At 39.7% G+C, this 12,023-nt stretch overlaps 1 protein-coding gene across 6 annotated transcripts in view; it reads right to left on the bottom strand.

Annotated features, from left to right (window-relative positions):
• The window catches only part of ncor1 (nuclear receptor corepressor 1), a 52,379-nt gene that overhangs the window by 26,898 nt on the left and 13,458 nt on the right, over positions 1-12,023 (bottom strand). For all 6 annotated transcript variants that reach the window (XM_041050809.1, XM_041050811.1, XM_041050815.1 and 3 more), the window contains exons 10-14: positions 11,205-11,377; positions 9,958-10,048; positions 8,812-8,990; positions 8,595-8,649; positions 7,992-8,093 (exon numbers count right to left, since the gene is read on the bottom strand). In XM_041050809.1, coding sequence (XP_040906743.1) covers positions 7,992-8,093; positions 8,595-8,649; positions 8,812-8,990; positions 9,958-10,048; positions 11,205-11,377 — 600 coding nt within the window. The remainder of the gene's footprint in view (positions 1-7,991; positions 8,094-8,594; positions 8,650-8,811; positions 8,991-9,957; positions 10,049-11,204; positions 11,378-12,023) is intronic.

Below are 12,023 nucleotides of genomic sequence, written 5' to 3'. Positions count from 1 at the left end.
TCAAACTAAAATACAAAGAAGTGCATACTACTCACTCCTTAGAGGTATCAAGTCAGATGTAAAAACCTATCTTGTAATACATTGGAAAAAAAAAAGTCATTAAAACAACCACCACAAGCATTTTTAAGGGCCATACTCTGATGTATCTTAGACCAGTCTGATGCTACTTAACTGTGATACAGAATTTACCACATATACATATGTCGTAGCTTTACACTTGCCACACACCCTTACCCTTTTCTACACCCCTCCTGACAATTACACACTTCCTGTTCCAGGTTTCTTGAATGCTACCAAGCGATAGCCACCATCGACTGATACAGCAGTGCCTGTTTTGGCCCTGTGAGCCCAAAGGACCATCTAAAATTGTACAACAGAACGTGGGACTGAATACTCCGTTTAAATATTCAGTTTGATAGCAGACAGACCAAGTTAGGTGAATGGGAGAAAGATATGCTGCCATGCGGTTATTAAACTTCTTATTTTCAAGCTGCTTATCAGATTTCCACAAAACTAAAGACACAACAAGCATAACGACTAGATAGAAGATGGAGAGCCTAGTTGTACACCCTGTGCAGACAGGTTTAAGGTTATACCATCTTCACAGTATCTGCAGAAACATATGAAACACAAACAATCCACATTGCAGATACTGTTTGCTGTCCGTCCGCCTTAATTACAAAATGATGAAATTTGGAGCATGGTCAGTGCTCGTGTCTTATATGTCTCAGCAAAATCCAGAAAGAGAGGAAAGGGCTGAACTATAACACTCATTATGAATTTTGTACCACACTGCAACAGATAAAGACAGCAAGTCTTAACTTAAGCAGAAGAGAAGATGATCTTAGTATTTTAAAATAAAACAAGGGTGGAGGTTGAGTTCAGATCGATATCACTGCCTACAGAAGCAGAGTGAAAACATCATTCAAAACTGAATTTTAAAAAACAGGTCCGACAGAGTGATTGAGGGCAGAGCAACATTCTTTATCATCACTGCTGGCGCGGTACACCACAGAATGCTTCCTCCTGCCTGTTCCATGAAAGCGCTGTGCTGGAACAAGTCTGGCTATGCCAAGCCAAACATCCCATGCTGGTACCAGATGGGGCCAAGGAATGTGCTTCACTCAATGGTAAAGGCGAAAGATATGGACTGAGGCAAAGAGAAGGAAGACGGGGCTACAAGATTGGAGAAAAAAAAAAAAAAAGAAAAGAAACAAAAGCAGGGTTGTGGCTGTCTCTCTATTTTACAAGAACATGGCTCTGCACATGAGGAGTTTGGCTGCCATATCAAACAATAAAGCCTGATAGAGAAAAGCTTGACAACTCTGTAAAAACAGACAGTAAGAAGGATAGCAGCTGTTTTCAAGTCTGTGTCTCCTGACTTGCAGAATTAGTGGCTGCTCTAGCCAGCTCTAACTATACAGAGCCAATAATCAGAGGGTTTTGCCTTCCAGGAGTGGAGCTACATGACTAGCAAAATCAAATCAACAATATTTAAAAGAAAACTGCATGTGATGCTATATTAAGTTTCCCCAGTATTCATCATATTAGGCTGTTTAGCTCATATCCTTCCCTTAGAGTCCCTCAAATCAATGGCAGACAAAACAGGAAAATTTGATTTGTAGTTGATGTCATCGCTGTCAATTGCTTATTTGTCAACACTGTTGCCTACATGCTATTTTTGTGTTTATATTTTGATACAGATCAGGGGTCTCGTCAGAATTCTAGATATGATGGTGCCATTCATTACAACCTATATTTAGTATATTGCATGCTGCAACCACTTAAGAATATTCATGTAAAAATATTTTGGCAGTGGTATGATGGCTCGACAGTACAGAATGATGATGATGCAGCTGCTCTGCTCCGTTCTTTAAGGAAAGCCCTGCTGATTCAGAGCTCAGATACTAGGTTGATGTATACACACAGGACCACATCAAACTTGGATTGGGACTTAAATTCTTGACTCATTTCCTGCCTGCAGCGAGTTTGCAAAGAATGTTTTTGGCACTCGACTATTCAGAGACCTTTTTGCAGAGGACACTGTTTTAGGGCAGAGTTATTCTCCCCATACATGTCCTTCATTGAGATGCTGTTCTGGTTGGGTCTGGGAGCGCTAGTGTTTGCTTTGGAGGTGGTCAGAGAGCCGTGGCATTCCTGCCTCTTCTCCCACACTGCGTAAAGAGCCTCTACACAGATGTTCTCCAAAAGTCAATGAGGCCCTGTGGTTCTGTGGTTCTTCAGTGTTTTTAAATGAAGCTCTTTCCTGACCTGGCTTGAATATTTTGAGAGTTTTAATTTCTCCCCTCTTTTGCTGATTCACAAGTCCTGTTTGATTTAGGAAATGACAGAGCCACAAGTCAATCTTCCCTTTCCTACCACAGAACTTCGGCCGCTAGAGAGGAATCTCTCACTCTTGCTTCAAGCAGCTCCACTGCAGGAACAGGAAATGAAAAAACTTATTATCACAGTAAGTATTACTATGCGTCACCTTCATCCCTGCAATTCATTACAATGATTGCCATCATCCAATGACACAATTAGCCACGAAGTGAGTCCCTTGAAACACTCGAGTAAAGTCCTTGAAAGAAGGAACAAGAAAAAGAATAAGAGAATAAGTTTAAAACAATACTTTTATCAGAAGCATTCTAACCAGCGGTATAAAGCATTCGTTCATTTTGGATGAAAATGCACTGTCCAGCTGAGAGTAACATTAATTCCTAAGCATTCGTCGTGGAATAATTTACGGTCAAAAATAAAGTTAAAAATTTGCCACAGTTACCCTGGTTACAAGGAGCGGTGCAGGGAGAGAATATCTCATCATCGGTGCTACAAACCAATGAAATCGAATTCACTGCTTGATAAACTTTACTGCCAGGCAATTATAAAAAGGGCTCTCAAGAAACATTTTGCCTTTATGGACCCTCATAACAAGGAACAGACATGTGAAAAGAGTTTTACATATTTGCTCACCCTGTACATGTGATACTATTGAGCACATAAACCAATATAAAACTGTGAGGATAAACTGTGAGAAGCAGCGTAAAACAAAACAAGGGGGAAAAAAGACCAAAGACAGGAGATGGCTACATTATGTTTCCAAGAGAAGACTTCTGTCGGCCCTGTTTTATAACTTTTTAAAAAGTGAAAGTCCCAATAGGGTGTTCAGCAAAAGCAGAACTTCATATTACAAAAACATGACTGGAGTGTTTCAACTATAGACTTTCATCAGCATGAAAAGTGTTACAATGAGGTGCTTATATCCAAGACAATCAAGTCAATGATTTGATCAAACATAAAGGTGTGAGCAGGCCACTCCCCTCCCACTCCTGAGAATGTATACTCCTCCAAAATATTCAAAACATTGTCATGTTCATGCTCAAACTTCATGTTGTCAGAGCAGCATCTTTAAATGTGTAAGATGTTGCTCTGACAACCACAAATTACTCACTTTTTCCCCCTACATGCTAACACAGTGTTTGTATTCCATTCTGGTATTTTACCACAAACACATGCTCTGGATGTTTGTCAGTGATACGCTCTTCTGACTGTGTTGTCTTAGCAAGTAAAACAACAAAATATGGCCTGTAGCGCAGGTGTTTTAGTGCATCAGATGAGATCAGGTTTAAGAGAAGGCTGCTGTAAAACTGGATCTTTGCAGTGAAAGTTGTAACTTCTGCCCTGCCCTCCTCTCACAGTACGCAGTCTTTGTTTCACATTTGTTTTTGGTTCTACTGACAAAGGCTGATCAACAGATAAGCTGATTCTTTTTTTTTTTTTTCCCAGTAATAACAAAACTGGTTCCAGGACACATAAAAAATCTTTCAGAGACGATCACAACAATATGCATATTTTGGTCTGGATATGCAAAGTCTGTTTCAGAGCTAAATTTTCTAAAAGGAAAAAAATCTAATCGTAAAATATTGACAATTCTAAAAACTGATAATAACCACATTTCTAAAATATGATTAAAGGTAATCCTGGTAAACAGCACTCCTAGACAACCACCAAATTACCACATTATGCTGTGTGAACTGCCCAAGAAAACCAAGGCCAAACCAAAATAATCTAATATCAAACTGGAATCAGAAAATACTTTTTCCCCCCAATAGTGGAGCCCTACAGAGTGACTAAAATAAACGTGAAAGTTAGCATCAAGCTGTAACATAATCACATCTCCCTTGGCTATAATGGAGATAAATATTACACAGTGATAAACGCTCATCAACTTATCAAGACCATAAGATCGGAAAAGGCCACACTGTATTGCAGCTGATACTAATCAGATCTCCATTTAAACAGTCTGGTACAAACATTACCAAACCCGCATTAAAAAAATCTTTTTACTACAAAAAATCTATTGTTGAGACGTGTGTTTTAAGGGTGGAGCTAGTCTCTGACAGAGATATAGAGATGCAGTGTTTCTGTGAGAACAGACCAGCACGAGAAAGACGACCCTCAGACACAATCATGGAGTTTTAGGAGCAAGTTATACTTTTGAAAATAACCAGTGAAATGGTTGCAGACATAGTGCAGGATGTAGCCTATGCAGGCTTCCACAAGAGTGTGTATTGTGAGTACTGAACTGATGTTTATTGTCGTTTTTTTTTGTGTGTGTGTGTGTTTTCACAAGCCTAGTCAGAATATTCACTGAGATCAGACGTACAGTCAATACGTTTCTGCTGACATGGGGGACATATACATTATATTGCATATTTACTAAAGAAACATTAAATCTAATGTCAGAGTGTCTAATGCCTAATAAACTCCGCACTGAAATATGACATTAAAAACTAATTTCTACATTTTCTCATCTCAAACATTCATGCTCCATAGCATAAACACATATGTACATGAATGACCACACAGCCTTGGCTTGACTGCAAATTTAAAAACCATGTCTGCACATGTCCTAGAAAAACTACCCTAAAATAGCTGAGTCTGACTGCCTACAATCCTCAAGTAAATATGTAGGCTAAGAAATGAACTGCCCAAGCAAAAGAGCAACAGAAAATACGACACGGACAAAAAAAAAAAAGAGAAGATACAGGACTACGAAAATAAACTGAGTGCAGTATCAAAAACAAAAACAAAAAAACAAAAAACAAAATCTGGGGTTTCAAAGCTAGGGACATACCTGCAAGCTCATTTGTTGGTCACAAAAACCCCTTTGCTCTGCTGTGAGCCACAGCTTACTGGTGTTGCAAATGTGAGTTTACCCTCCAGTAGTTCCATAGCGGTGGTAACGATAGCAGTAGAGGGGCAGGACAGCACCATAGCAGAGCTCCTTAGAAGGGCTGCTGGGCCACGGCACCGCCGCACATATTCCAGGAAAGCGTGTCATCAGGCCGCTTAAGCCGCCAAAAGAATTGTCCATCTCACATGCACGCACTAATCTATGCAGGGTCACTCAAGGTAATCCCTGCCGTGCACTCCTCTTTGATTGGCACTCACAGCAGCACAGTGAGTTTTTTGGGCCTGTCAGATGGCCGGGCTGTACCAATTCAGCTGTTTCAGAGAGGGGTGGCTCTCTCTCTCTCTCTCCCTGTGTCTGTCTGTCTCTCTCTCTCTCCCTCTCTCGCTCTCTCTCAGAGGAGCAGAAGAGGAAATGGAAAATGAAAAAAACAACAGCACACACTCAACCAGATAAGCTGCCAGAGCTGACTCTGTCTCGCTGAGGGCTTTTTCACTCAGTTTCACTCACTCACCCTACATTCCACTGCTCCTGCTTTTGCTCACTCCGTCGTCTTCCTTCCCTCTCTAATGACTCACTCTGCTCATTCAAACTGCAGTCGTTAAGTCACACCAGTAGCTTGGAAATCCACTATATCCTGATGAGCATTACTCCAAATGGCAAAGAAAGAAAAAAAGAAAGAAAGAAAGAAAGAAAGAAAGAAAAAAACACATTCTCAGCAACCACATGATGGTTTGTAAAAACTGGAGCCACTGAAGCAACTGACCTAATTTTAAGACGATGACAGAAGCCATCTTACACCCACTTTTACATTGAAGTGGAAAATAAATGTTTTCATGTGTTCCAATTTCACGCGTAAGTGTAAACATAATATTGTAGCAACCACCTTTAAAAGATATGAAACATGATATGTTAAGCACTGCACTACAGATGATGCTAAAATGGTTGAGTGAACACAGACAACCTGGCATGTATCAGTGCTCAGCATGTCTGATATGAACTGTCAAATGTGCATTTTACGGATCTTCATATGGTTTTACTGAGATCAAAAAACTGATGGGAAACACCAGAGAAGGGAAATTTATGTGTCTCCTATCTCTCACACAGAACCCACACTGATTCTCAAATTTCGAAAAAGCAACCTGCAATTGATCCATCATATGAAAGGACCATGAACTCCAAAAACAGTCTTCAGAACGCTATCCTCAGCTCACAGGCTGCCTATACAGAAAGACATTTTTCCAACACTTGCTTGGTACTCTGTGTCACACAAATGGACAAGTCCTCTCTCAATTGCTGGCAGGTCCATATGATGAATGGTGCAAAAATTAAGAAGTTAACTAGAGATGAACTGTCCATGAAGAAATATATTATTTCACTTCCTTTGCATTAGTTGTTACTGATTTTTGTGAAAGTGTTCAGTTCAGTGACACTGCTCCAGCTCCTGTTGATGCTGCTTTTGCTTTGATATTTGTTGCAGAATCACATCATTTAAAAAAAAAACAATGGTTTTATTTGTCACAATAATGAGGATTGTGTTTCCCTGTGTTCTGACTGTCACCCTTGCCCTGGCCTAACCTTTTGTCTCCATTGTGTGTTTGGACTTTTGAGTCTGTCTACAGGATCAGAGCACGGTACATCATAATAATGCGAGTGTGTGTGTTGGTGTTTTTTTTTTTCCTTGGATTTGAAAAAGGGCCACAGCTCACAATTATTGTCATTATTGATGTATATGTTGATTGTTATCTTTATAAATCAAGTAACAGTTATAAGTTATATTATATATAAAGTTATATTTATGAAATGTCTCAAAACAGGGAAAAATGTCTGTCACAATTTCCTAAAGCCCGAAGTTTTATCAGCTTTTTTTTTGTCGGTCTAACAGCCTAAAACCCAAAATATTCTGTTTAATATCACATGAGACAAAGTAAAGCAGCTAATCCCTGTGGATGAAAAGTTGGACAGAATGAATGTTTGGCTTTTTTTTTTTTTTTAATCTTACACAAATAAGTAAACCACTTTAAAAATAGCTGACAATTAATTTTCTGTGTATGAACTAATTAACTGATTACAAAAAATCAAAATCAAAGCTGTGCCAAACTGTCCCAACAACGTCAGTTTTTGTAATCCTGGATGCATTTTCCTAAACCAATGTGCAAAATCTATCTGCAAATATATATTTGACTGAATGTGATGAAGTATACATACTGTATCTTTTTAATACTGTATCTTTAGGAGAACTGACACACAAGCAGGTCAAATGTATCTATAATCCAAAAGTTATTTGCTAATAGTTCAAGAAAAGGTGGGGCGTGCCCTCTCTGCTTCCTGCTTTGCTGACTCTGACCCATGATTAGTTTCAGTAATGTGGAGTCCAAATCCTTACTACTTAGCACTATAGATAGGTGTGGCACATGTGTCATACATGTGGCAGGCATAATATATCAATGCACCGTCAGGTTTGTGTGGAAATATGAAACAGGTGTTGCAAACAAACCAAATGCTGCAAACTGAGCAGGTGAAACAATGACATCTCTCAGACACCTGACAATCGTTTCCATCGCAAACTCCATAAATACTCGTTTCTCTGTAAAGTTTAGATCTAAAATATTAAACACAGACGTATTGTTCTTCTTTAGTTCAAACTGAATTGAACTTACTACTTTGTCATCGTTAACGCTTTAATGCCATTTTATTCATCAGGAGATCCGACTTTTATTTAATTTCAAAGAGCATTTGACTGAGACGAGACGAGGGACCAGCTGTTAAAGTATATTTGATAAAGTCTTAGGTTTACCTGGTTCCTTCCTCTCCGTCTTCCATAGTTTCGCCTCACAAGTGTCTTGTAATTGTGGTTCTTCTTGGTTAAGTAGTAGTATAGGACGCAGTCAGCAACACACTGAAACAAGAAATCGCAACCTATTCAAGCATGTGATTGTTTCTTTTGCTCATGTGAAAGTTTATATGACTAATACATATAAGGTCATACGAATTACTCCTGTGCAGTATGATATCACAGTCAATATTTTAATAATAACTGTCTTCCAGAGACAGAAAGCACACACCAAACAGGTTTATTGTTATCGTGATCGCAGCATTTAGAGCTGATATGTATACAGCCAATGGGCGACAGGGTTTTATGATGAATGCTTAAATAATCAAAGCCAAATACTTCATTACATCATTGTTGGACTCAACTACAACATTAACAAAAACTTTTATAGTTTATATTTCACTACAAAAAGGCGATCATAGAGCTTTAAGGTCTTGCATCTAAAAGAGTCGTGGAGTGTTTCTGACTTTGGGAGAGTCTTTAATGTACCACCCAAAAGATATAAATAGCAAATCCGGCCGTATATTTCATAATTTGGCATGGGTGAAAATATAAGTAGCAGTTTACCTTTCTCTCTAGATAGGAGGCAATCAGGCCAAAGTTCTTGGGGTGTTGGACAAACCTGCAAGGAGATGCCAGCCCTTATTCATGTGCCAGAGCCAAAAATACATCAGTGCAAGAGCAAGGTGGCATTAAGGTGTATAAAACATTTCTGCAGTACAGATTTATGGGGACAGACTGTGACCCAGACATGTCGTGCCACCGACAAAAAAAACCAACTTACTTCTCCTTGAAGATCTCCTTTTCATGTTCAGTCCAAACGTTCATGAACTGCCGGGCTTTGTACACCTTCATTGGGTCATCCATCAGGCCATTCATGTTGATGAACTTCACTCGCCTCTGCTCGGAGTCATACATCATGGGCGGGATGACTGACAGCTGTCTCATCTGCTTCTCATTGTTCTGTGAACATGGACAGGCAAAGTTGCTCTTGTTGCTCCATTAGAGCAGTGGTTCTCAACCTTTTCGAGTCACGACCCCCCAAGAATAATCTGATTGGTGTTTGGAGACAGAACACGTCATTTCATTCAGTTTATTAACCTGCTTTCTTTTTGCAGTTGTAAACCGCAGAACTTCAGCCCCCTTCACCCACCCACTGTAGTAATCAGAAGAACCTCAGACAGTAGGGAAACAACAGAGAGGTGAAGGGACAGTCAAAGAGAGAGGGAAAGAGCTGCAAATCATTAACAGCTTCAGTTAACAGTTTCTACGCGCCTCCCCCTGCTGATTTTTGAATGATTATTGCAAATTATATTATCTATAACTTAAATAAATAATAAATAATGCTTTGTTGGTTTAGTCTTGTTGAGTTTTACCAGCTAGCACCTAGGCGTTGTCCCATGTGCTCCAGGCTCCAGGATTTTTGATGCGTTTCGTGACTTTTTCTCTCTCCCCCCTGACCCACTGGAACAGCACCCTCTCTGTGCTCTGTGGGACCTCCTAATTTACAAATTAAGCGCTGAATATTCTGGTGTTCCATGTGATAGCTAGCAAAACTGGCTACAGCTGCACGATACTGTGTCGAATCAGAAACTCATGTGCACGCACACTTTGCCTCTCACAAAAACACACTCAATAAAATCTATGTCAAGGCAAATTATATCCCTGGTACTGACGATGTAATGTAAGAGCCATTCCCCAGTCTAAAGTATGTTAACTTATTTTTAATATGCTTTTTTTTCTCCACAACCATCTGTCTGTCTTCAGAAATTACCTTGCGACCCAGGCAGTAGCCAGGACCCCCAGGTTGAGAACCACTGCAATAGAGAACAGTCTCCCTTGTTCAATAAACCATCTTTCTATTTGGATATCTGCTCCCAGCCTCTGCTACACAGTAATATATTTCAGAGGCACTACAGTTTATACCCACCTCCTGCTCAGAAAGGCCATCTATGATTTCAGAAATCTCATGCTCGCTTCTTGCAATTGTTGCAGAGAGGCCTGTTCCTCGTTGTCCAACCCTACAGAAAACAGTGACACACTGCATTACATACAAATGCATTTTAAACATTGCATTACATTTATATGCTGTGCAAAGAGAGTGATTTTAAAATTTCTAAGCTCTCAGTGACTTACGCACAGTTGTTTCCTTTCCAATCAAAACCAAGTCAAATTGTTAACATGAGCCACACAAGACAAGTTTTGGAACATTATAAGCTCTGATAACAAACAGAATCATTGTACCAGTTATTAATAAATAAAAGTCTCTGAGCAGTTATTACTTGCTTCCTTCTTCATGGTCTAGCAGTCTGCGTAAACAGTGCTGACATGCAAACTCTTACTTGGAGATTTCAATGAAAGCACAAAGCATCAGCGCCAGCAACAACCAGACGCTGGACCCTGACCCTGTCTCCCACCCTTTCCAGAGCCACCCAGACAGCCAGTGTCTCGGCCCAAAGTAGGCCACCACACAACACCAAGTGTCCGCCATTTAGGTGATAGCTGAGCAGATATCCTAAAAACGGAGGAGACTATTTTAACGTCTGGGTGCGGCTGCAGTTGTTGTCAACATTATGGATGCATCAAAAGATTTCCAGAGTGAATATTATTTCACTCTAGTCCCTCCATCTTTGATCACCTCCACACATACAGCAAGATCCTTCACTGTTTTAAACAAAACATGTTTACTACCTCGGTCTGTGATGGCTTAATGTACTGCTAAAAAAAGGCCACTACCACATGAAATACAAGTAAAAGGTTGTATTCCCCTTAAGGCCTTTGTCATAAAATCTGATCCTGATCCCAGCTCAGCTACCTGTATTAAACAGAAATAGTGTGTAAGTAGTAGTAGTATGTAATAATATAAACTCGGGTTCATGGAAACTGTGACCAACATTCTTCACAATTTTTTTGACATTTTACAGAACAATCATTTCTTCTAAGGAATACCGAGAAAATAATTAACATATCAATCGATAAAGTAGATAGTAAGTAGTTGCAGCCCTGGTTTATCCCTTTCCGGAGTAAACCAATAGAAATTACGGAGCTGAAGAGGAATGCTGTAAAGCAAACTGTATCAGTGTGCTTCTGAACAAAGAACCAATCATGGCCAACCGTATATTGCGCCACAAATACAGTATGTCACTCTGCTGACCAGTTACAGGTAAATACTGGTACCTCTGGAAGCGCTCCTGCTGCTCTCTCTGCTTGCGGATCTCAGGGAACTGCCTTTCATAGTACTCCCGTGTTCTGCTCTCCTTGGCTTTGCGTCTGGGGTTGTTCTCCATTCGCTCCACCTTCTTCTCCCATGCCTCCATCAGCTGGTCATAGCGCTGGCAGATTTTCTGTTCCTGTGTACACAGCATGAAATACGCACAACTGTATCAGGAGTAGGCGTCCAATCTTGATCCACATAGAAGTTTTGGATATCATGAGTTACAACGTTAAATCCATTTAGGTTACTTAAAATCAGGGCTATTTTGATTCAAATAAAAACGAAACTTCTCATATGGTGCCATTATGAAATACAGCTGATCTCAATTGAGCACTATTTATATACAACATTGTGCAATGGTTAATAAGTTTAGGAGGTGAGCAAATCTCATATTCCTGAGTAGGGAGAGGTTAGAGCTCAGTTTACTGGAGATACAGGTGATGTAATGTGTTGCTGGGTCATGCTAGGTCACTGAAGATTAGAGGCAAAATAGATGCAAATACTGGAAAACAATTATTAAAACCTAAACATCAGATCAATTATCAACAAAGACAATGACACTTCTCTTCCATATAATAGTTCCTATATAGTCTGTGTAGTTGAACATGAACTTTTCAGTGCATGTTTTATTTTTTATATAACCCTGTTGAAATCAGTGTTTATGTTTGAAAGTGAACGTGACAACAAAAGTAAACAACTACAGAGAGGCTGCAGGAACTTGAAGTGAGAGCAGAAGAGTGGAGAGAGTACATGCTGCTCAGGAACTGGCTGTGTTTGTTGTG

This window comes from Toxotes jaculatrix, chromosome 12, assembly GCF_017976425.1.
Source record: "Toxotes jaculatrix isolate fToxJac2 chromosome 12, fToxJac2.pri, whole genome shotgun sequence".
NCBI classification, from domain to species: Eukaryota; Metazoa; Chordata; class Actinopteri; family Toxotidae; genus Toxotes; species Toxotes jaculatrix.
Note: the sequence above shows the minus strand (reverse complement) of the source record. Positions and strands in the feature narration are given on the sequence as shown.